The sequence below is a fragment of the Leptidea sinapis genome, chromosome 11 (assembly GCF_905404315.1).
Source record: "Leptidea sinapis chromosome 11, ilLepSina1.1, whole genome shotgun sequence".
Taxonomy (NCBI): domain Eukaryota; kingdom Metazoa; phylum Arthropoda; class Insecta; order Lepidoptera; family Pieridae; genus Leptidea; species Leptidea sinapis.
In genome coordinates this window covers 14,607,921-14,635,081 of record NC_066275.1, presented here as the reverse complement: position 1 = coordinate 14,635,081, position 27,161 = coordinate 14,607,921, and the positions used below count along the sequence as shown (strand labels likewise).

At 34.5% G+C, this 27,161-nt stretch overlaps 4 protein-coding genes across 4 annotated transcripts in view; 2 read left to right on the top strand and 2 right to left on the bottom strand.

Annotated features, from left to right (window-relative positions):
- Nucleotides 1–27,161, bottom strand: part of LOC126966952 (kinesin-like protein KIF19) — a 426,172-nt gene that overhangs the window by 124,155 nt on the left and 274,856 nt on the right. The gene's annotated exons all lie outside the window — the stretch shown is intronic.
- Nucleotides 1–27,161, top strand: part of LOC126966939 (WD repeat domain phosphoinositide-interacting protein 3) — a 226,287-nt gene that overhangs the window by 27,676 nt on the left and 171,450 nt on the right. The window lies entirely within an intron of this gene.
- Nucleotides 395–5,352, top strand: LOC126966948 (ER lumen protein-retaining receptor). Its single transcript, XM_050811268.1, has 5 exons — nucleotides 395–566; nucleotides 650–909; nucleotides 992–1,138; nucleotides 3,640–3,745; nucleotides 4,717–5,352. The coding sequence occupies exons 1-5, from the start codon at nucleotides 476–478 to the stop codon at nucleotides 4,749–4,751; spliced, it is 639 nt and encodes a 212-aa protein (XP_050667225.1). The 5' UTR covers nucleotides 395–475; the 3' UTR covers nucleotides 4,752–5,352.
- On the bottom strand, nucleotides 5,635–17,660 carry LOC126966941 (uncharacterized). The gene is made up of 7 exons (XM_050811253.1): nucleotides 17,459–17,660; nucleotides 16,196–16,725; nucleotides 15,491–15,619; nucleotides 11,528–11,687; nucleotides 10,331–10,443; nucleotides 9,084–9,188; nucleotides 5,635–5,790 (listed from the first exon to the last, which is right to left on the bottom strand). The coding sequence occupies exons 2-7, from the start codon at nucleotides 16,568–16,570 to the stop codon at nucleotides 5,734–5,736; spliced, it is 939 nt and encodes a 312-aa protein (XP_050667210.1). The 5' UTR covers nucleotides 16,571–16,725; nucleotides 17,459–17,660; the 3' UTR covers nucleotides 5,635–5,733.

Here is a 27,161-nt window from a genome sequence, read left to right as displayed (position 1 = left end):
TTTGTTATATATTTTATTTAAAACATTGCAGCATTGCTAACTTAACCATCCAGCTCAAATTAAAATAAGATTTTAAGAAGAAAAAATAATTATTGATTTGTTTTTCACAGTACGAGTATGTATTATAGGTTTAGAAGTTGGTAACACTATTCTAATCTTCCTGTACTGTGGCTTCTCCGTGCCTCTAAATAATTTTTAAAAAATATTGTGGTTTCTGTGGAAGATATACCACAAGATAGCCAATGTCACGCCCACCAATGCTCTAAGAGTATTTTGTCATTGGTAACACTAACGTTACACTAACATTGTCGGCCTATGAACTTGCATCCCGTGTCACTAAATAAATTAAAAAAAAAACTAACATTGTCTGTTGTCAACTTGTCATTACGCCACGTCACTTTAGATTGAATGTGGTTGTTGGGTTTTGGTGGTTTACGCGGCGTATAGTAAAATTTTATATAGAAAATATTAAACCATGAACATATTTAGATTACTTGCGGACTTATCCCATCTTCTAGCGATTATTATTCTTTTACTTAAAATATGGAAAACAAGATCGTGTGCAGGTAATAAACGTAGCCGGCACATACATGATTCAAGTGGACTGTGCAAGTAATATTATCGTCTCAAACACTATTTAATGTTCCAGGTATATCAGGGAAGTCGCAGATACTTTTTGCAATAGTGTATACCTCACGGTATTTGGATTTATTAACAACGTACGTCTCTGCGTATAATACTATTATGAAAGTGGTGTTCATAGTTGCATCGTATGCAACGATTTATTTGATGTATATCAAATTCAAAGCAACATACGATCACAATCACGACACTTTTAGGATTGAATTTCTGTTAATCCCATCAGTAATACTTGCGTTGTTGATAAACCGTGAATTCACATTCTTAGAGGTAAGTGTTTGCAAATCCAATATCCAAGTGATAATGCTCACATATTATAAAGCTGAGTGTTGTGTATTTATTATTATTTTAGGTGCTTTGGACCTTCTCAATTTATTTGGAGAGTGTAGCAATTTTGCCACAGTTGTTTTTGGTATCAAAAACAGGAGAGGCTGAGAGTATTACTTCTCATTATTTATTTGCTTTAGGATCATACAGAGGACTTTACTTACTTAACTGGGTGAGTATACAGTCTTATTGTTTGTGTATTTATAACAACAATTAGTTGAACATGCCCTCTATCAGGACTTCAATTAATGTCTACCACAGGTCATTGCACTTTAGTGAGTGTCTCATAATATGTGTCAACCAAGATCAGCATTTTATGCTTGTCAATTGAATTGTTTATTACAAGTAAAAAACAAATATTAAGATCAGTCCTTAAGAAATGTCTGTTTAATAATGGTTGTAAAAGGTTGTAAAAGGTTGCTTTACAATAATTATTGAGGACATGATTGCTTAAACAGATGTCTTGGATAGTAAAGGTAATGGTGAGCTGGATTGGTTGAGTTTTTAGAAACTCAAAAATCACAGGATAATAACTAAGTAGGCACATATTATTGACTGACATCCAGTACCAATTTTTAAACACACTCATTAAAGAGGTCTAGATCTTATATTAATCTAGTTATAATATTAACTTCCTGTCTGCTCATGTTGCCATGGCAACAGCATGAGACCACTGTTTAGTACAATGTTATAAAGTTAGCACACAAGACAATAATAATAATCAATATCATGAAACAACAACATACCTATGCTATAACTACTGAAACGTCCGGGCAACTAGAGCTGCTTTTTTCTTTAGACAGTCAAACGTCCAGGCAACCAGAGTGGCCCAGTCAACTTGCGTATTTATTTTGTGTTATAATCTGTAGTATGAGTGAATTAGCTTATCAAATACGATTTTTAAGACTCTATGGTAAGTAATTGTAATAGGCTTTTCTTTAAATATCAAGTATCCAAGCAAAAATTAAAAGAAATAATTAATTGAAAATCGCTTTGCGGGGGGAATTTTCATTTGTTTATTTTTGTAGTGTCAAGTGTTTTGTTATTGTTTTGTTTATCATGTAAGTGTAATATTTTAATTACGTATTATATTTGTTTTATATTTACGTTAATTATGTTACATTAATTTACAAGTTATAACAGTATGATCGATACTACTTTATCGATTTGGTTTAAATATCAAATTTTTATTGTAATCCAATTAATTAACAGTAAATCATTGCTTGTAATAGTGACAAAATATCATAAATATAATGTTTATCATATTCAACAATCTGGATGTATTGAGACAACCAAGTATTTCACGTTTTACTTGTGCATTCTGCACATAAATTGTAGGTATATACTAAGAATGGGTGCTTTATTTTAGTTTAATGCAACAATCCCGTAAGTCGAAGTAATGACATAGTAATATCAAAAAATAGGTTATATAGTCTATTTCAATAATAATCAAGTTTTATTAATGTGTGCGCTAATATTTTACATAAAAACTTAATATAATGAAAATGTTATCACATTTCTACCTATAATCTCGAGCTTTAACCTTTTATTTATATATAACTTGGGTTCAAAAACATAATTTATGATTTTACACGTTGATTTTCTATACTTTTAACTACGTAATTATATCGCTTTTAATAATGATGAATCTCGCGCTCGCCGTCGGATAATCTTAATCGCGTCATCGGACGTTTCGCTACCTGCCAGCTGTCATTAATCGGATGTTGCAATAGATAAGTACAATAATAAGATTGAATAAAAAATGAGATTAAATAATAGTTCAAATGTGAAAACAATAATTATCTATGTAATGAAACATAAGAATGACAACAGCAATTTGGATTGACTTTATTTTGGTGATCTAAAAATATATAACAATAAATATTTGTAAATTGATATGATTAATATATCAAAGATTGTTATGAAAGATATAAAGAACAAAGTAAGATTATAATGCAAATTTTGAAAACTTGACTCATTGATTAATTTTATTTCCGTGATTTGAAGATATCCAACTATAAATATTTGAAAATTTAAATTATTAATGTTGGATTGGAGTGAAAAACATAAACATACCTTTATTACTCTTTTTATACCTTTAATTTAATCTCTGAAAATATACTTACAATTGAAAAGGTGAATGGGAAATGATCAATAAAAAAATGTTAATCTAAACTAACACTCATCTTAGGTGTTACTGACAATGTGTACTTACTTACTTTCAATGTGTATAAATCTGTTTAATTTGTTTTACTGTCTTCCTATGTGAACAATAATTCCAAATTTATTGTCTTAGTTTCTCTCTATGTAAAAACATCGTTAAACATTTCCTTCTCTTACTCTAATTGTCACTTATCACATGATGGATGAACCCACTTTTGATGGGATTTTGCCCCACTTTGCTTATAACTCAATGTTCTGCAATGTTTTATCCTTAGATAATTTATATGTCTAGACAGTCTCTCTTGCTGTTAAAGAACCGATAAAAACGGGCCAGGTTTAATACTTTTGATTTGAATGACACTTGTGATAGTGTGTGTGCATTGCTCAAAATAGAGGATAACTCTAAACTCTGTTTTTTTTCAACATTTTCATAGCTGTCATATCTATGTAGACATATTAATCATCCAAGTTTTGTCAATCATTATTCTCATCGGCTGTTTATTTTTACAGATTTACCGTTACATTGTGGAGGATCATTATGATTTGATTGCTATTGTTGCTGGAGTTGTACAGACTGTGCTCTACTGTGACTTCTTTTATCTTTACATCACAAAAGGTATGTATAGTTTTTAATATTCAAATTTGTAGGGTGTGTTAGAACTCAGAACATTGTATGAGAGTGAACCAACACCATGAAGTTAGTCAGTAAATCACCATCTATTATAGTCTGAAGTGGTATCTATATTCAAGATTTTTAGTATGTGGTAGTATACAAATGATTTAAGTTTTCTTTAGTGTTAATTCCGCCAATATTTGTTTTTAAAAGAATTCGACACGTGTTTCGCCTCTACATGAGGCATCCTCAGGATGTGTTGTCTCGTCAAAATCTGGCACGAAACACTTGTCGAATTGTTTTAGAAACAAATATTGGCGGAATTAACACTAAAGAAAACTTAAATCATTTGTATAATTATGGAATTCCGCAAAGTAACGCCTAATTCAATAAATTTTCGTATGTGGTATTGTCAATACATAAGAGTACTTCATAATATATACTTCTAGATTTACCTACCTCATACTTGTAATATGGAAGATTTGCATTGTTACAATCTCACAATTTGTAGTTATTTTTACTTTGCCATACCAAAGACATAACTTCTTATGTGTGTACACACACACATTGTTCATTTTATGTGATCCTATATATTTATTGTTCAATGGTCTCTTTCATTGCAAGACTGCAAAGAGGATGTTAATACTGTATAATAAGAAGTGGGACTATCTAAGTAAAAATTGAATATTAGTTTATTATGAAATACGCAGTGAGATTTGACATAAGTTTGAAGTATTAATTACAATATGGTGACAAAGTAAGGTTAAGTTTGAAAGCAAACAGTTGCATAAAACATAGTGGATTTCGGCTATTCGGTTTTTACAAGATTATAGCCGACATCTATCAATCACTGCATATTCTTCATACAATCATTACACTCACATATTTCGCTAGGCTGCAAGACAGCTATAATATTTATACAAGTTGTTATATAGCTGTTGTTTATAAAAACTCAACATTTTTATTTGTTTCAGTTTTAAAGGGAAAGAAGTTGCAACTACCTGCATAGAATCTAGAGTGCAATAGTAATTTGAAGTAGATATCTACCGGGATATGATAAATTAAGTCAATATTTTAACCTAAGATCTAGTTTTACAGTATACAGTTTGTATGACGTGTTTTTTACTGAATAATTATTAAAATTAAGCATATAAATGCTATACCTAACAATTGTTTTTTCAACCATATAATTTGTTGTTGGTGCTTCTTCTGTTTTTCATTAATTATGATAGCCAAATAAGTATTATTTATGACCACTAACATTTCCATAAATTTTCTATTTTGACATTAAGTGCATTGTAATATGAACACATTACTTTTATAACTTTACTAAATTTAAATTGAAAATAACAAAGCCAATGTAGGCGAAATGATTGTATGTAATATTCAACTAAAACAGATTAGTTATAGGTTAATTTGATTGCCTCACTATCTTCCAAATTGAATAACAGTTATAGGATTATTATGAAATTGATTCTGGTGTGATTTTGTATGCCAGTATACCCAAAACAGCATATTTGTCATAAGAACATGATTTTTATATAGTTCATAAGGTGTTACTGTAATCTTGCAAAAAAGTTGTGAATAAAATTTGGAAGTGTCTGTAACAATTTCTTTTAATTTTTATGTCTGCCATCAAATTCTAAATAGAATTATTGACTTGTCATGGTGCCCCAGTTGATTCTCCAGACTTGAAAAATGTCACATAAACTTACTTATGTATATATATATGCAATGCTCGCAAGGTGAACTGAACCAATATGTATACCACTCAATGAAATAATAATAATAATCACATAAACTTACTTATATATATATATATATATATATGCAATGCTCGCAAGGTGAACTGAACCAATATGTATACCACTCAATAAAATAATAGACTCATAACATATTTTAATTATTTTATTAAACAAAAATCAATGATGTAACTTTATTATATGACTACAATGAAATACAAAACATGTAGATACAATGTAATTCTGCAGTTATCTTCCACACAGTAACACAGCGTACTTAACAAAATCAACTACATGAACTTGTTCCTGAAAAAAAAAAAATACATAGCAACAATTTAATAAAACACGGGCATGCATTATGAAATAAAATAAAAACATTTATAAAATTTACAGCCATGTTTAACGGTGAAATTATAAAAATTAATTATTCTTATCATCTCCATGTTAAAGTCGCGATAATACATGACGAAACCGTTATCTCTGCTATTATTTACAACAAAATGGTTTTAACGGTTATCGGAAACAAACAAATCACAACTACTAATATTATATTATCTATTTTACTTATTATTATAATAAAATAGTAACAAAGTCAAAAACTGTACCATTTTTTAAAGAATAGGTAGGTGTCTTGCTGTCTGTTCCGAATTACAAACAATATCGAAAACAAAAAAGTAGTCCATAGAATTTTTGTCTACTTCAATGTACTCATGTCCGGGCAAAACCAGGCCTAACTACCCACTACTACTACTACTAATCGTATCATATGCATTGAAAGCGTAGGTACGCGGCGGCCTCTACAGAGAGGCTATTGTGTAGGGACTCACGTGAGCAGTGACGCAAGCGAGAACACCAACTCTCAAAATATATTAAAACAGAGTTGATGTCAGAAATTAACAGAGAAATAGTAAAGCCCACTTTATGAATGTTGTTTTTATTTATGGAAGAGAATAACAAATGACCTTATGGGTCACCCAATGTTAAGTGATCACCGCTGCCCACATTATCTTGTAACAACAGAGGATTCAAAGGAGTATTACGGGCTTTTAGGTGTACGCGCTCTTTTTTATAGATACCCATGTCGTATAGTCTTGGAAGCACTATACGAGGCAGAAAACCGCGTATTACCTACATATTCTTTGGCAAAGAGTACCTACTGAATCTGTTTTATTGATATTAATACAATAGAATAGGAAGTTATTATCTTTTATGGAATGTACAAAAACATTACGTAGGTTCAATGACAAACCCTTTTAAGCCCATGCCGAGGACTACGGGATACGTATCTACATGTCAAATAAATGCGTTCGTTGTTAACCCTTTCTGTATATCAAGCCTTTGGCTATATGATTAATATGCATGGTATTTAACCATTAACTCTACATTTCATCAAACAATTTGGAAATATGAAAACTTAGTTGTAATTACTCGATACAAAAAATAACTAAGTAATGAATGATATTCGGTTACTACTAGGACCGGTGTTTTAGTGTTAGCAGTAAGCTGTTTCAGAATCTTTTAGAGGATTCATATTCTGGGTGTAGATAAAGTCTTGTATAAATCCACATTCGTGTTTTAATACCCCTTATTACACAACAGTTGCATAAATAACTATAACAATTTTACTGGTGGTTAGTTTATTAGGCCGTCTCTGATTGGTCAATAAATATTGTAAAGTCATTATTTTTTACTTATGCATTAGTGTAGGTAGATAATCAGCTAATTGTCATCTAAGCGAATCGGCCTTTGTTCACTAGTAGGTCCGTAACGGCTGTTCCCAATAAATACTATCTACAGATAGAGATAAATTACTACCTTCTACTGTCAGTAATTAGCTGCCAATAATCTGAAGCTGTCCCAATATACCCGATAAGTCATTCTTATCGCCTTATATTGGGACGCGTGAAGTACAATTTCCATACAAACTTATATCGCTGGTAAGCTATACGTCGTCCCATTGACAGACAGCGTGTACGAATAAGGTGAGTTACCGCGCGTCGATAAGTTTATTGGGACAGAAAAGTCAACGTAGTTACGATTTTTATCTCAAGTAAGAGATAGACTGAATATTGGGAACGGCCGTTAGTCGATTGACAATCTATGTACTTTTAATTATAATACACTAGTGAAATTGTTATGTAGAATGGCTTTGACAATATACCTATGAGGCTATGACAGATACATTGGTTGGTCTTTTAATTTTACTAGTAGCCACTTTCATGCGAATTACTGAAGCAGCCAAAAGTATTACCATTACTTTATTACAAGGTTATAATTGTAATACGAATAATAACAGTAGAATGACTGTGAAACTTGAAAGCATATTTTGTAACTATACATACCATTCTGACGGCCTGTATAGCCGAGTGGTTAGCGATCCTACCTAATAAGCTAGAGGGTTCGAATCCCGGTAGGTGCAAGCATTTATATGATGAATATGGATATGGATGTTTCTTTCCGAGTCATAGATGTTTAAATGTATTTATGTTTGTTTATATGAATTTATGTATTTTTAAGTAAGTATATTGTATTAAATATATCATTGTCTTGTAACCCATAACACAGGCTATATATGCTTAACTTGGGGCAAGATAATTTGTGTAAAAAGTGTGTCAATATTATTATTATTATTTTATAACATGCTATTTTCTATTTGCATATGAATATCTGCAGGGGTGACATAAAAGATAATGACCTATTCATCATGACTTAATTAGTATGACTCTACATTTTCTGATTCACATCTCATATACTTAAGAGTTAATTAGAGACACTGTTATACCTAGGTAAAATAATTTGAGTAGAGAATAAAATTTAAAAAAAGACGAGACTAAGGTCTCAATGAGATTATAATTATTATGTAAGTAGCTGGGTATATACTTAGATATGTTCATAATGTTAATTTTTGCCATTTTTGAAATATCTATGTATCATGAAATAATATAATTTAACCTAACAATCATGAGAAGCAGTAGTAGTAAATGTCTGAGAACCGTGATGCTAATATCTACAAGATGTCTCAATCAAGTTCGTGTTCAAGTGTATTTTGTCTCTTTTATGCACCGCTATAAAGGCAGTGACAAAATAATTTTGATCACAGAATACATAACATATGATACCATAATTTCTCCTTACACTAAATTTTGTTTTATAAAACAAGTAAGTTGATACCTCAGTGGCCCCATTTGCTGCAGTTATACAATAATGTGTAAGCATTATTGTGCTAATGAGACTTAGTTAATCTTATGTTTCAAAGTGACCAGAGTAATTGAGGTGTTGCTCAGAATTTGGACTTCAACACTGCATTGTATTGTGCAGGAAGAAACACTTGATGTCAGGTGATTACTCATTTAGTCATTATTTCTGATAAAAAAAAACTATGCAGTTAAACCCAGCCACGGTTCATTTATACACTTAAAGATCAATAAAAACATATTTATCTAATAATACAATATTCTGTAAATATTTCAAAACTTAATGAGATTTGCAACTTTGAGCAATCATACAATTTTTTTTTAATTTCTAAGTATTCCTTTTTTGGCCAAAAACAATCAAGAAAAATCTTGAAAATAGACTTTTTTAACAAGACTAAAACCAACCTTTAACATGGTGCTGTGGCTAAGCAAATGAAATATTCCATCATCTAATGTTTCTCTACTCAGTATTGCTGTATATGACACTCCTAAATGAAGGTTTTCATTGATCTGCGAATAGAAAGGAAATGAGAATATTTGAGGAATTTGTAGTGAATTTAAGGTTAGTTTAAAATCTAAAGATAAAAAAATGTTGCATTCCTAAATTACCCGAAAGGTAATTATTTTGATGTTATGGTTGTTTTTAGCATTTTACTGAAAATTTAATATTGTTCGGAGCCCGATTGCGAACTTGTCTTAACATTTAACAGTTCTTGTTACCTGCAATTAACTAATATAGGTAGTTGATTTCAGACTTAAAAATAAAATATATATAAAAAGATCTTAAGCTAATAACAGCAAATATAAAGGCACACTAATGGTAGACAAAGCCAGTAAGGCTAGTAACAGGCAGTCTTACTGCTTGAAGTGATCTTTTCTAGACAATTAAAAATAATACTGAATAAAATCAGTTATTTATACAGGTATTAATTATATAAAAATACAAGCTGTCTCGTGCCAGATTTTGGCGAGACGACACGTCCTGAGGATGCCTCGTGTAGAGGCGAAACACGTGTCGAATTGTTTTAAAATCAAATATTGGCGGAATTAGCACTAAAGAAGACTTAGATCATTTGTATAATTATGGATTTCCGCAAAGTAACGCCTAATTCGATTTTTTTTTGTTTTTATAAAAAATAGATCAGGACTTCTCAGAGAATTGACATCTTACAACACTATTGCGGATTACTACGAATACTGTATATATTATTCCATGATCTGTGGATGGAACAGAATAATATTAAAATCGCGGTACGAAAATAGGTGTTAATTGTAGACAGATGAAAAAAAATGGACATGGGTTACCCTTATCATTTAGGGATATGAAAAATAGATGTTAACTTCGTTTCTGTGACACAAGAATTTTGCATATTAGAAAGAAGATAATTTTTTAAGAAATAATCGTTTAAATATATAAATTTAGATTATTATGATGAACTGTCACTATCACTAAATACTTCAATATTCCATTACTATTTCACATTTTATTTTAACCCCATACAAAAATCAAAATGAGGACACCTATCCAATTTAATGTAGATACTAAATAGATTATTGTTAATCATGATTTGAACAAAAGCATCATACTGTAAATAAGCTGAGGTTATACCAATACAAGTAAGATTTAAGTATAATATTATTGTATGTGTTACCTGATCATCAAATGGTATAGTAAACATTGGTAATATATTTGAAATATATTTGGATTGTAATTTACTATTCAATAACATTGCTAGCTCCTTAAGGCTTTCCTTTTTTCTGTCATCTGAAATGTATTGTTACTATTAGATATAATAGTTGTTAAAAGTATCTACAACACTAATGGCCGTTCCCAATACATACATTAATCTGTACATTACAATACATAGTAATGTACAGATAGAGATAAATTACTACTTTCTACTGTCAGTAATTAGCTGTCAATAATCTGAAGCTGTCCCAATATACCCGATAAGTCATTCTTATCACCTTATATTGGGATGTGTGAATTGCAATTTCCATACAAACTTCTATTACTGGTAAGCTATATGTCCTCCCATTGACAGACAGTGTGTACGGATAAGGTGAATTGCCCTCGATAAGTTTATTGGGGCAGAAATGTCAACGATAGTTACGATTTTCACCTCAAGTAAGCCACAACTGGAGATTGGGTATTGGGAACGGCCGTAAGGCAGACACAGGATGTTGTGGAAACATTTTCTAGGAAAGCTAGAATAGGGTTGTTGGGACCGAAATGTAGGGTTTAAGGAAGTAGTATTCTTAAGTTATATTTTATATTATTAGTTTTTGTTTAAATTTTAATAATAATAAAATGAAACAGAGTGAAACACAGCTGCACAAACTGTTGCATACACTGCAAAAGATTCTATTGAGAAACATTGCTTCAATGTGTGGTAAAACTACAGCATGTCTATGAAATCTATATCTACAGGTATATGGAATAATCTCAATAGCGAGTATTCCATAGATATGTTGGACCTGATTCCTGCTGTCCAATTCCAGCATTGTGCTACAGGCAAAAGCTTTATTATCATCATCATCATCAACGGGATTAGTGTTGATCCTGCAGTGGTGCTCCCTTGTGCAATGTTTCCAGGACGATACTATATCAGTAGCTCCAAAAAAAGAGTTCATTTTTTAAAGGGATGGCCACATTCTTGTGATTTCTCGGGTGTTGCAATAAAATGCTGGTCAACATTTAACATTAGGTGACCCGTACACTTGTTTGTTCTCCATTCCATAAAAATAATAATAAATGGTGCAGTGTCCAATTTTATTCCTCATACAACTCAACAGCTGTCGTCTGAAATTTCGTTTCACTAATTCAAAAGACTTAAGACGTCACAAACCCTGACAGTTCACAGCAAAGGATATTTTATATGGTGCCACTTTAGTGTGTAGCCTTAAATAGCCTTCTTTGGTCTGATTCAAAATTCCATCTAGCAGTAAAGTGCAGAGTGCTGTCTCCAAATTTATAGTACATTTAAGATGTGCTTTGTTTTGTTCAGGCTGAAAATAGCAAAAGTATTTGTTCATTATATGAATATGTACACTGTGGACTTCTACATATAGGCATGAGACTCGTGCTCGAGAGAGGCGAGATTTTGGTGAGACAACACGTCCTGAGGATGCCTCATGTAGAGGCGAAACACGTGTCGAATTTATATACATAAGATACATAATAGCTTTAAGGGTAAATGTATACACTTCTACAATAAAGTCCCAGCCACTGTTCAGGCATTATCTATAAATAAATTTAAATGTTTTATAAAAAAATGGCTCTGTCGTAAATCCTATTACTCCACTGCTGAATATCTAAATGATCGGACCGCCTGGGACTAGATTGTGATTATTTTATAGCGACTGTACAATATTGTATATTTTTATTGAAAAGAGCGCAAAAAAAAGAATGCTGGGAGAGTTTCTTGCGCCGCTTCTTCTCTCTCAGAGCGCCATTTGTTTCCGAAGCGGTAGTAGTATAAGAAATGACATCAAAAAGAATTCTAAAGGAATCAATTTTGAGAAAATAAATGCCTTTTATGCCTTTTATAAAAAACAAATATTGGCGGAATTAACACTAAAGAAAACATAAATCATTTGTATAATTATGGATTTCCGCAAAGTAACGCCTAATTCAATAATTTTTATTTTTTTTTCACTGTGGATTTTTCATTATAGGTACTTTAAAAGTGCAAGTAAACACCAGTACCAGAAAAAGATAGATCAGAGTAAGCTGAGTAAAAGGTGCTGCAATACTGCATTTTTCACCTGTGCTTGTGTAATGGATGATATGCAAATTTTGGTTGTTCAACAAAGATTTTGATCAATAAAAAATCGTATAGCATACATAGGCAGCACTAAAAGTATCGGGAATGGAATATTTCCACTGTTCCTGTCATATTAAAATCTTTTTAATTGAAATCAAGGAGATTTCAAAAATCGAATACCATTTATTTATTTAAAAAAAGATTCAAGGTCTTGTCAAACTTGTTTAGTCGTTGAGAAAATGGAATTAACTCGAGAAAATTCTAGAGCGATATTTATTTTGACTTTCGTAGTGGTTTGACACAAAAACAGTGTGTTGACCGGATGATTTCTGAATTTGGCGATGAAGCCTTATTCAAAACCATTATTTATCGCTGGTTTGCTGAATTTCAATGTGGACGTGTCAAGCTCGGTGATGATCCCCGTCAAGGTCGTCCAAAAACTGCAGTCACCAAAGAAAACGTTGATGCTGTGCGTAAGCTGATTGAGGAAGATCGACATGTGACATACCGCGAAATTCATGCAACTTTAGACATTGGCATGAGTCAAATTCAAATAATCTTGCATGAACAATTAATTAGGTGTAAAAAAGTTGTTTTCCCGATGGATACCCCATTTGCTCTGTGTAGAGCAAAAAGCGGCTCGCGTTACTTGGTGCATCAGAACTCTCGTAAGATTCCACGCAGGATCCTCAAATCCGTGATGTCGGAAGGTGACGAATCCTGGATATACGCGTACGAACCCGAAAAAAAAAACCACGAGTTTGGGTGTTCGAAAATGAGTTAATGCCAACAAAAATTGTTCGTTCACGGAGTGTTGCAATGATTGGTTCCATCGTATGAAAAAATGTGTAAAATTTCGCAGAGAATACTTCGAAAAGCAATAAATACATTTTTAAATAGTAATGTTGACTCACTTCCTTGATTCCCAAAATTTTCAGTGCCGCCCTTCTATTATGACTAATCTCTATATACTTATCATAAGTGGAGTGTAATTAACAATGAAACTGGTAGATCGAATTGCCGTAACACCTCTATCTGTTTAAATATTAATAATCGCGTTATAAATTCGGAAATAGAAATTGCAAATGAATTTGATAAATACTTCTCCGAAATCCCGATTGTCACGACCAAATACCTTAACTCTTCGCCAAAAGCAGCATATGATATGCTTAAATTACACGTACCAGTATCTTCTACTGACTTGAAATTTAAGTATGTTACAGGTAGCGATATAATAAAAATCTTCAAATTAATTAACCTAAAAAATACAAAAGACCTATGGGGCCATTCGACTAATATTGTTAAATACATACTTGACATTATAGCACCTGAATTAGCAATAATATTTAATGAATGCATAGATGAGGGTGTGTTCCCTGACCTCATGAAATACAGCAAAGTTATACCTTTGTTTAAATCGGGCAGTTCTTTTGACCCTGCTAATTTCAGACCTATTTCAGTGCTGCCTGTTTTTAGTAAAATTTTTGAAAAACTTTTGCTTCAACAGCTACAAATGCATTTTTGTAAATTAATGAACAAAAATCAGTTTGGTTTCACTAGGGGTTTATCAACAATTAATGCGGGTACTAGACTCATTGAGCACATCTTTGACGCCTGGGAAGAGTCACAGGATGCATTGGGCATTTTTTGTGATTTGTCAAAAGCATTTGACTGCGTCCACCATGAAACTTTACTCCTAAAACTAAAGCATTATGGAGTGAAAAATAGAGCCCTAAATCTGTTAAAATCATATTTAAGCGAAAGAGTTCAGATAGTCGATGTAAATGGCAAACGGTCTTCGGGTAAACCTGTGCGAATAGGTGTTCCACAGGGTTCTATTCTCGGTCCTTTCTTGTTTCTTATATATATTAACGATCTACCGTTTGTGGTAGATGATAGCCATGAGATTGTATTGTTTGCTGATGATACTTCACTTATTTTTAAAGTGAAGCGACGTGCGGATATTGATGACGAGGTAAGCAATGCACTCTCAAAGATAGTGCGTTGGTTTGAGACGAATAATCTGCACTTAAACAGTAAAAAAACAAAGTGTTTACGGTTCATTACACCAAACACAGCGGAGGTACAAACCAACGTACTTATAAATGACCAGAGATTGGAACTTGTGGACACTACGGTCTTCCTGGGTATCACGTTAGATAAAAAGCTTCAGTGGGGTCCACATATTACCCATCTAGCAGATAGACTCAGCTCTGCGGCATATGCAGTTAGAAAGATTAGAGAGTACACGAATGTTGCGACCGCTAGATTAGTGTACTTTAGTTATTTTCACAGCATCATGACGTACGGTATATTACTATGGGGTCATGCTGCTGACATTGATAGTGTTTGCTCTGCAAAAGAGAGCTGTTCGTGCTATATATCAGCTTGGTTATAGACAGTCTCTCAAAGAAAAAAAAAAATAATATATGTTCACAAAAATCGTCACTATTAAGAAATAGTGATTTTCATTATTATAACACTAGAAATAAGGGATTGCTTGTAACTAATTCTAGTAGGCTTCATAAGATACATAATAGCTTTAAGGTTAAATGTATACACTTCTACAATAAAGTCCCAGCCACTGTTCAGGCATTGTCTATAAATAAATTTCAATGTTTTATAAAAAAATGGCTCTGTCGTAAATCCTATTACTCCACTGCTGAATATCTAAATGATCGGACCGCCTGGGACTAGATTGTGATTATTTTATAGCAACTGTACAATATTGTATATTTTTATTGAAAAGAGCGCAAAAAAAAAGAATGCTGGGAGAGTTTCTTGCGCCGCTTCTTCTCTCTCAGAGCGCCATTTGTTTCCGAAGCGGTAGTAGTATCTAGTAGTATAAGAAATGACATCAAAAAGAATTCCAAAGGAATCAATTTTGAGAAAATAAATGCCTTTATGCCTATAAGTTATGGGGGTGAAACTATGATACACTACAAGATCTATTCAATTTACAAGTGCTTCCAACTAATTGAATACAGATTATTAGACTCAAAAAATGAATATATTGGATTTACTAGCAAATAAAGTTGTACTTACTGTTGTAGCCATGTATATATTTTCAACAGCTTGAAAACCACAACTGAGATTAGCAAAAATTTGAGTTGTAGAGGTATTTTCTTCATGCATAATTTCACCCAGCGTAAATAAACTTGGTGTAGTAGTTATCTGTAAGATGTAACTGAACCATTATTTGTCTTGTTCTCAGAAGTTCAATCTAATGTTATGCCAGTAATAGTAATATCGAAATACTAGAAAGATTTCAGAACAAAACATTAAGAACCATGTTCAGTATCCCACAGTGTATTAGTAACAAATACATGTACCTAGACATGGGCATTAAAACTGTCCAGCAAGAAATAGCCCAAACTAGCCGGAAATACCAGGACAAACTAACGATATATGTCAATGAGCTAGCCAAGTCTTTGAGCGGAAAAGGGTGGCATCCAGTTCACCAGGCTTAAGAGACATGATATCACATCTCAATAATAAACACACAATCAGTAATAGATATCAATAGTAAATAAATAAATGGAGAGTTTGATGCAAAGTAATTTTACATCAATTTTGGGCTCTCGACGATGACTCTTTCAGCAGATATATGCAGCCAAAACAGTGGCTTATTGTTTGAAATAACAGATTGCCACGACACAGAAAACAAAAAAAAAAATATCTTATGTTCTAAGGTAAGTAGTACATTATATTATACTTTGCTGGCAATCAAAAAATAAAATTGATGCTTACTGAGCTCCACCAATATTTTCGATACCTTTGCCATTGTACAAAATACTGCATTATATCTTGTCTTGGCACAGTAAGATTGAAGACTAATTGAGTTATGGCTTTATATGTTTCACAAGTATTATCTGCTTCTATAAGGACTGGAATAACATTTGTTGATTGTTCCACATAACCATAAGGAACATCTTTGATCACATCATTGTTTAAATAAATGGGACAATTTGATTTAGTATTAATTGAATGAAGCCAATTGATATAAATATTAGTCAGCATAATTTTACTTGGAGTCTCTATCTTGTAAATATATTTATCTTTAAGTTTCTCTTTGGGTGTGAAAAACTTTTTTAAGTTAAAAATTTGTTTAATTTCTTTTTTCATTTTTTTCTATTTGATTATCTATAATTTCCACTTCATGTAATGGTATATTTCCGGGTGGTGCAACAAAATAATCATCTTCTGTTACAGCTGCATTTTTAAGTACTTCCACTTGACAATTTCCTTGAGTTATATTATCTTCACGTAAACTTAAGTTCCTAAAACAAAGTAATTAAATACTTATCTATAGTTTATGGTTAGTGGTACAAATCAATTTAATATTATCACTAAAAGAACAAGTAATAAATAATTTTGAATTGAATTAAAAAAGTTTTGTAGGACAAAATCAAATGATATATCAGTTCTGCAGGGGCGTGCATTGGTATTCTAGCAAGGTAGGCACTGTGGATCTAACTAGTCGTAGTTGAGCTTTAGAAAATGCAATGATTGCTTACTGTAGGTATCTAGTATCTAGCGTAAGGAAAAATGTTATGAATGTTTGATTATAAAATAACAGAACCAAATTTATCTAATTCAATTTTAACACTAGTGCTACATTTATTTCGGTTTATAACGAGGTAGGCACTGCCTAATTGCCTATATGATATGCACGCCCCTGCAGTTCTGTAACATTTTACTGACAGTTAAAAATAAAATTCTTACTCTTTTTCCAACACAGTATATAGAGGATCAACTTGGTCAGTGTTAATATGCAGAATTTTACCAGCAAAGTCGATTGCGTCTTCTAATACTGTAACACCTTCATCAGTGTTACATTTTACAAGGGATAACCTTTCAAGTAATACTATTGTATTATGATCCAAAGTAGTTTTGGATGACTCCACTTTTTCCAATGTATTAACGGGAAATTGAGGGACTTTGCAACAATAATTCACCAAATGACTTTGTGATAAGAAATTTTTTGTTGTACTAATAAATGCAAATACGCACTTGCGGTTCATGATATTATTGCACTAAACTTCTTGGTTGTACTAATACTTTATTCAAAAATATTGTTTTTAACCATTACAGACACCAGAATCTAAGACAGAAACATTATAGCAGCGTTGTACCTAGTGCTCATAGAATTAAATATTTTTACTCTAACGACTTTACGAGCTAATGCTACACAGAAATAAATTAGAATTTAGAATGTAAATAAAAACAAACTTACGTCAGAGTCAGACGTGAAAATGAAAATTTATTTCTTTATAAGTACCGCATGTACGCTCATTTGCCTTCGTCAAAATCAAAATGGCATGTTGAGTCTTGAGTGCTGCCGTCCCAGATACAACCGTTGGTTGTCATGGATTGGATGGATTGGAACTGGAAGATAATATAAAATTCTGTGATATTAGCTCAGGAAAAAAGTATTTATAACCGATTTAATAAAATAGAGATTCTCAATTTGTCGGTATTTTTTATGTTTGTTACCTCAGAACTTTCGACTTAGTTATCAAACGATTTTGATAATTCTTTTTTTCATCACATGTGTATATTTTTTAGTCTTGTTGTAAAAAAACGTTGAGGTAGAAAAGAGAAAAATGTTGAGATGACTAATTTCTTCCTAAATTCTTTCCAATGGTGATGGTTAGATTAACCATCAGGGCTACGAAGGGAATATAGGTTCAGCTGGTTGGCCTCTTGCGTGACATCGGGAGCTCAAGATGGATGGCTGGTAGACCGTTCCAATCTACCAAGTTCTCCATTCTTACCGCGTCAGCTTGGCCGAGCACCATCCCCTTATGGGGCGGGGCCACAGATGAGGTTTGGTTGGTTGTGGGTCAGGTGACCATTACCCACGTGGCGGCTACTCATGGTGCTACCGTTTAGCTTAAAATCAGTACTGTCTCGCTCAATTCCCCAGGACTGCGACATCCCCGCGTACGTCAATCAACTGCTATAAAATCTTCCGGTTGGCACCCACAAACCGCCGGAAGAGTCAAGCAGATATTCAATTCAAATTCAAATATTTTTATTCAAAATAGGATTTAAAATCACTTATTGAACGTCAAAAACTACCACTCATTCAAAAGAGACTGCCTCAGAACAGAGAAGAATGGGCGCAAAAAACTCAGCGGGCTTTTTTTTTCAAATATAAAATATGGATTACAATGTGATATCGTACAATAAACATTTATAATTAGAGCCTGAGGGTGTTCGCTGTATTCCCAGTCCGTGGTGTCATTAAGAAAATCGTTTATGCTATAATATAATATAAAAGCAAGAGACAGCCATTGCGCAACGGTCAGTGAAAATCGAGCAAGATTAGTGTGTTAAAAGTTATAACAGTTAATACATACATACATTCCCTATATATTATTTTACTCTTTGAGTTAATATAAACTGTTACTCAGAGAAAAATATTAACCAGGTTAATATTAAATACTCTAAAGGAATAAATTTAACTTCAAAGTTAATTATAATTTTTAAGTATAATTTGTGATCAATGAACATCTATTAAAAACCGATAAACACGTAAAATTATTATAAGATATATTAAGAGTTTCTCTATACAACAGACAAAAGTTTCTGGACTTTTAGGGCTTTTTTAAAATTATACACGGATCCTTCGAACCTAACTTAATATCTTACTTGAAATTCTTCCATTCCAATATGTTTCCCATGGACAACCGATTAATAAAATATTATCAAATAGTTTTCTTTAGAACGAATGGGAAACAATATGGTCCTTTTAATAGAGTATCTACAACATTTAACGATATATACAATCATGACTAATATTTTTCACGACACGTTTAGGTCATTATATAATAAAGTTTTAGAAAAAAATATGACCACGATTGACAACAGTTTGTGTTAAATTGTTAACTATTTATTAATTCCTTTATTTTTGTAATTTCATACTTATAATTTACACTCGTTGTATAGATTCATATTAGAATGAAGATTACAGTTATTTAATCTTTTCTTTTTTAAAATGTTAAATGCACATAACTGGAATAAACAACCTAGGCCTAGTATGTAAGTGCAAATCCATTGATGATAATAAGTTGAGTTACTTTGGTACATCTACTTATATAAATTAATCAATAAAAAAATCTATGTAGGCAGATTGTACTATATAGTTGCTAACATAAATAAAATGTTGTACTAATGTTAAAAAATGGTTATATTTAACTATGCATTAAAATACGCTGTAGTTACATTTAATTTTTAACAATGTTATAATAATTAACGTTGTAAATTAAAAAAAAATGACGACTAAATCAACTCTGCTATCGATACTGCGCTCGCAAGGTGACTGTCAAAATCGAGCCAGGGGTCTTGTTGATTCGCCCGACAAAACGTCATTGTGCCTGATAGTACATACCCACTAAACAATAGCATATTTTGACTTAGGTTTATTTGTTTTGTTGGCAAAATTTTGAAACAATGTTATTATCTTAGTTATGCTTTTTTGTGATTTTTTTTATTTAGAGAGACTTTTAAAGTGATTTAGATAATATTTAGCATAAATTATATACAGTGCAGCTTATGCTGGTAAAACCTGTACAAGAAGAAATAAACACATTATGGAAAGGTATGAAAAAAAAGTGAGAATGTCGAAAGTGAAGAGGAATAATATAGCCGAATGGTTTGTGACCCTGACTACTAAGCTAGAGGTCCCGGGTTCGAATTCCGGTAGGTGCAATCATTAAGATGATGAATATGGAAGATTGCTTTCGAGTCATGGATGTTTATATGTATTTATGTATGTTTGGGCAAAGCCAAATTGTATTCGAAGAAACTGGGTGTCATTAATAGAGCACGGCAATACTTCAAGCTGGCCCAAATTCTAGCACTCTACAGAGGGCAGGTCCGGCCACACATGGATTATTGCTGTCATCTCCTGTCTGGTGCACCCCAGTATCAGCTCGATCCATTTGACCACGTGCAACGTAGAGCAGCTCGAATTGTCGGGCACCCAGTGGTCTTTGAACGGCTGGATCACTGGGCGTTGCGTAGAGATGTCACTTCATTGCAGTCTTCTACGCATTTACCACGGGGAGTGTTCCGAAGAGCTGTTTAATCTGATTCCTGCCGCTAAATTCCACCTTCGCACGACACGCCACAAGTTAGGATATCATCCCCACCATCTGGATGTGTGGTGTACGGTGGTGCACCACAGTGCGGTTTTCAAGGAGCTTTCTTCCACGTACTACAAAACTGTGGAATGAACTTTCTTGTGCGGTGTTTCCGGGACGATACGACTTGGGTACCTTCAGAAAAAGCACGTACACCTTCCTAAATGGCCGGCAGCGCTCCTGTGATTCCTCTGGTGTTGCAAGAGATTGTGGGCGGCGGTGATCACTTAACACCAGGTGACCCGTACGCTCGTTTGTCCTCCTATTCCATAAAAAAAAAACTGGTACTTCTATATTCTTTTATAACTTAATACGTCTTAAAATATATTTTATATCGAGCCGAAGGCCGACCGTTCTTACTTTACTTCATGATCTTATCTCTTTCTCATTATTTAATTACTATTCCATTGTCTTCTCATTCGCGCGATGATTACTTAAGAACAGGTGACCCGTACGCTCGTTTGTCGTCCTATTCCATAAAAACAAATGTTGAAAGTATATTGTATTAAATATATCGTTGTCTTGTACCCATTAGTACAGGCTAGTTTTGGACAAGATAATTTGTGTAAAAGGTTGTCAATGTTATTATTATTATATAAAATCAAAGAATTGCAAAGAAAACTGAATTTAAATAGAATTAAAAACAATTACGAAACACTCCTGTTTTCATTCCAAAATATTTATAAATGTAAAATTGTATCAAATGTGGTATTACACTAGGTTTGGGGCTCTCATAAATGTGACCGGGACAGCTGTGACAAAGACGGGAGAGGGGTCAAAAATCATGAAATTCTTTTTACATAATTTATGTACATATTTATTCTTTGCTCCTAATTTACAAGTAACAAAACTTATGACGAGTTTATTTACAGTCGTTGCCACATTTTCATGTACGTACTGCACATAGGGACTGCAGACAATCAAATTTCCAACCACATTTCGACTGAAGGACTAGCATCCATGGTAATGAAATAAATAAAATAAATTTAGCGGACGACTAATTAATTTTATTCGATTAGCAACAGCCTTTAATCTTACATAATGTTTTAGTCACTTTTGCACGTAACATTTGTTATAATAGCAATTTATTACAGGCTACAATATTTTTTATGGAAGATTTATGGGCATGTTCCGATATGCACTGCTGGCACTGCGCAGTGCTATCACTGTACAAAAATTCATTCCGTTATGGACTGTAGTATACTACCGCAGTACCAGTACTCTGAGTCCGAGTGCCTCATACTTTGATCACGTAATCACGTGATCAAAGTATGAGGCACTCGAGTGGTGACTAATCTGTCAAAACCACTCGAGTGCCTAACTTTTACGCCTAATATTTTTAGTTGAATGCTGCCTCAAAAAATGCGGCTGACAGTATACGGGATTGCGTTCCGTTTTACACAGTAACCGGTAAAACTGGCTATAAAGGACCGGCTTCACAGTATACTAAATTGACGTCACAGTGTACAGTGGTCGCAGTGCATATCGGAACAAACCCTATATTATGCTAAGTATTTACAAATTCTTTCAACAGTCACCACGGAAATAGATGCTAGAGTAACTGAGTGCCTATCTATAGTCTATGATTATCAGATTAATGCTTCGTTTTAAAAATTGCCTAACTATGTCAAAATTAGCACAACATTGAGTTGTTATAAAATCAAGTGTCAACTCATACTCATGTAATTGATACATGTCAAGTGTCAGATGAAAAGTATTTAGTATGAACCAAATAGTAATACCAAGGATTTATATGTATTTAACTAGTTGAGTACTATTGAGATTTTACGTATTTCCTTAAATCTTTGGATACAGATAAACTCCGGGTCCTGGTCCTGCTTAATAGTTAATATTGTTATCATGTACCTATTTTAAATTCATATATTTATAGATACAACATTTTGTTGGTTAAAGCGAAAAAGAGGTAAGCATTAAAACACAAGTAATAATAAACATGATGAAACTATTATTTTGTGTAAAATACTCTAATTTTTCTAGGAATCATGAAGAAGTATCCACGCACCGTCATTTATGATAAGCTTCACAGAGGCTTTGTGTATACTTGTATTGGATTAACACTTTATGGCACCGTGATTTTAGGTGAACACTTTTACAGATACTTTAGATATGTACGCCCACAAATCGAAGCTTCAAAAGCTGCAGCTGAAAGAGAGCTGCTGTTGGAAGGATCTGCTGAAAAGATAATGTAAACTGTACGGAATTTAGTCAAATCAAGAGTATAAATTATATTATAAGCTATGTTATATAAGTACATAATATAGAATATTTCAGAAGTAGTGAAAAATGGATTTATTTATATTCCTACAAAAAAACTTGTTCTCTTTTACCAGTTATCGAAGGATCAGCCCAGCTCAATACTTTCTGTACATTATTTAGAAGTTGAGATTTGTGTTTGGTGATAAATCTGAAATATCAACTCAAATCTTGCTATTTAACATATCATATCTTTATATTGACTGATTAAAACAAAAAATGCTAGTTTGTTAGGTCATTAGCCAATTTGTTTCATAGGAAAACCAACAGCTGTAGATGTCAATTATCTATTAATTATATTTCCACAACTAGTCGATTCATATTATATTGGATGCAGCACCTTACAAACTAATTTGTCTTGTATATTACAGCCATTGTAAAATACTTTTACATTAAATTAAATACACTGTAAAATGAAGAGTAGATTTGACTTTCTTGTATGTTCTTCTCAGGGGCTCAATTTTTTTTTCAAACATATGGTCCACCATATTCAGTAATTTTAAAGAAATATTTTAGTGATTATTCAAAAGCGCTTAATTTAAGCCTAATTGAATGAAGTTTATTTGAATTTGGCTTTAGTAGTAGAGTTTAAAATGTAACTGAAAACATTGGCATACTATTTAAACATACTGTGTAAACTCCATGTAATGTCACTCGATTTAACGACAAACTCCCTAAAGTGTCGAAATCAATTGGCTTTGGTTGGGTTAGCTTGTCTTCCATACAATGATACACTCTACATAGCATTTCACTCACTCTCAATAACATCAGCAATTGATTAATAAAAGTACCTTTTAGGTTGCTAAAATTAGTAACTGTACAGTTGTATACATTATTTTGTCGCTTTATTATCCTAGCCCCTAATAAACTCGACTGCCGGCATCATGCATACCAAACTGTCTAACAAATTTGTTGTTTTGTTTACAAATTGGGATTGCTTCCACATGTAGACTGTTGTTGACCATGACTAAAAGGTAGGAGTCAGTAAAGGGTAGGTTATTCGACATTCGAATTAGTACCAACATTCAGTTATGTTAATATTAATAGAATTATTTGTAACCGGTTAATATTATATTGTTTTAGTAGTTATATTTAGTATATTTTTAGTAATTGTAATATTATATAATCACATACAAAATCTTAGTGATGTCACTTTATAATGTTGATAGTTTCGTATTATTATGGTTGATGGTAGGGTAACTGTTACGAATAATTGCTTTCAGCTATTGGACACTTCATGTTGGGGCAGTCGAAAGTATCGGACGAGCTGGCAGCTGGTCACCCAACTGCCCAATTGTTTTAAATCATTTAATGTTACTTGTAATAATATTACAATTACTAAAAATATACTAAATATAATAACTAAGAAAATTTATTGATATAAATGATTTAAGTTTTCTTTAGTGTTAATTCCGCCAATATTTGTCTTAATAACTAAAACAATATAATATTAACAGGTTACAAATGATTCTATTACTATTATCATAACTGGATGTTGGTACTAATTGGAGTGTCGAATAACCATTACAGTAGAAACTATAGTCTAGTTTCTTGCTGCAAAATATGTTTACGACTGTGGTTCTTTTTTTTTTATGGAATAGGAGGACAAACGAGGTCACCTGGTGTTAAGTGATCACCGCCGCCCACATTCTCTTGCAACACCAGAGGAATCACAAGAGCGTTGCTGGCCTTTAAGGAAGGTGTACGCGCTTTTTTTGAAGGTGCCCATGTCGTATCGTCCCGGAAACACCGCACAAGGAAGCTCATCCCACAGCTTTGTAGTACGTGGAAGAAAGCTCCTTGAAAACCGCACTGTGGAGGACCGCCACACATCCAGATGGTGGGGATGATATCCTAACTTGTCGTGTGTCGTAGGAAATTGGAATTCGGCGGCAGGAATCAGGTTTAACAGCTCTTCGGAACACTCCCCGTGATAAATGCTGTAGAAGACACACAATGAAGCGACGTCTTTACGCAACGCCAAGTGATCTAGCCGTTCACAGAGCACTGGGTCCCGGACAATTCGAGCTGCTCTGCGTTGCACGCGGTCAAATGGATCGAGCTGATACTTGGGTGCGCCAGACCAGAGATGACAGCAATTCTCCATGTGTGGCCGGACCGGCGCTTTGTAGAGCGCTAGAATGTGGGCCGGCTTGAAGTATTGCCGTGCTCTATTGATGACGCCCAGCTTCTTCGAAGCCAATTTGGCTTTGCCCTCCAGATGGCCACGGAATTTGTAATCGCTCGAGATTTCAAGACCCAGTATTCCGATACTAGGCGAGGCTTTGAGGGAAGTGTTGTCGAAGAGCGGTGACACGGCAAATGGGGATTTTTTTGTGGTAAACGCGCAAACTTGAGTCTTCTGGGGGTTGGATTGGACAAGCGCATTCCGCGATTTTCTCGAGAGAGGACTCGATAGAAGACACTAGTTTCTCCCGGCACTGGTCGACGTTTTCCCGATAGAGACTTGCATGGCCCGTGTATACGGCATCACCAGTGCTGTCGTCTGCATAGCAATGTATGTTGGAGGTGTCCAACATATCATTGATATGCAGACGAAACAGCGTGGGAGATAGCACACAGCCTTGGGGCACTCCAGCGTTCACGGGCTTGGGATTCGAGCAATTAGCGTCGACAACGACCTGTATGCTACGCCCAGTGAGGAAGCTGGAGGTCCACTTGCGTAAGCTCTCGGGAGGCCCAAATGATGGAAGTTTTGAGAGGAGTGCCTTGTGCCATACACGATCAAAGGCCTTCGCTATATCCAGGCTAACTGCCAGGCAATCCCCCTTGCTTTCAATAGCCACCGCCCATCTATGTGATAGGTATACCAGAAGATCACCTGCCGACCGACCATGGCGAAAGCCGTATTGTCGGTCGTTGATCAACTGCTCAACAAAAGCTGGCGGCTAATTATGCTCTCCATGATTTTGGAGAGCAGGGAAGTAATAGCAATAGGCCTGTAGTTTGCCGGATCCGAATTGTCTCTTTTTTTTTGGATTGGATGGACAAGGGCTGACTTCCATGAGTCAGGGACTACGCCTTTGGAATAAAAGTGCCGGAATAAACGCGTTAGCCCCGGCGTCAACTCAGGGGCACACTTTCTAAGCACGATTGGAGAAATGCCATCCCGACCGGCGATCCCGCTCGACTTCCTGATGTCCAACGAAAACAGAGCTCGCCTAACAGTTTTTTGTCTGAACTGTACTTCAGGCATAGAGCTTTGACACCGCGGGATGGTCGGCGGTGTTTTTCCGTTGTCGTCAAGAGTCGAGTTGGAGGCAAAAAGAGCGCACAGGAGATCGGCTTTCTCTTTTGCCGTATGGGCCAGGGTGTCATTACTCATGTGCAACGGCGGCATGGACGGCTGGTTGAAGTTACCAAGAGCAGCTTTCGACAACGACCAGAACTTGCGTGTTCCGGTCGGGTAACTGGAAAGCTGCTCGCCGATTTTGACGACGTGCTTTGACTTCCCACGGGCGATTTGCCGCTTGAAAAATCTGGAGGCACGGTTATATTTCCTCTTAAGAACTGCAGTTCGGATCCTTTGTGCCCAGCGCCGAAACCCAAGTTCGATACGCCTGTTTCTTGCAATCAGATGCTGCTTTAACTGACGCATCGAACCAGGGCTGTGATCTGCCACCGATGGGTACTACAGAGTTTGGTATAAAAATATCCATACCCTGTAGTATCACATCGGCTACTGCAACGGCGCAGGCACTAGAATCATCCGAAAGGAAACAAACCCTGCCCCAAGGGTAGGATGCAAAAAAGGAACGCATCCTATCCCAATCTGCTGACTTGTAGTGCCAAACGCGGCGCGTCGCTGGTGGTCTGCGACGTGGGCGTCGGATGGGCACTACACTCCTGACCAGGCAATGGTCGGACGTTCCGAGAGGGGCGTCGACAATGACCTGATAACCATCGGGATGTGTAGTCAGCAGAAGATCCAATAAGGACGGCATGTGGCTATCCACATCCGGGAGTCGCGTTGGCGACTCAACCAATTGGGACAGACCATACGCCAATGCAAAATTGTGCACAGATCGCCCTGCGTAGTCTGTGGTACGTCCAAGCCATTCGGCATTGTGCCCGTTGAAAACACCCAAGACTACGATTTCAGCGGAGGGGATCTGTGCAAGCACGTCGTCAAATGCCGCTTGAACGCAGCCCATGAAATGATTCGTTTCTGCGTTTCCACTATGGGACCTGTAAACACACACATAGATGCGGACGCGGTCCTCTAAATCTGCGCGGAGCCAGAGAGTAGACAGGTCCCTACCCTCAAAATT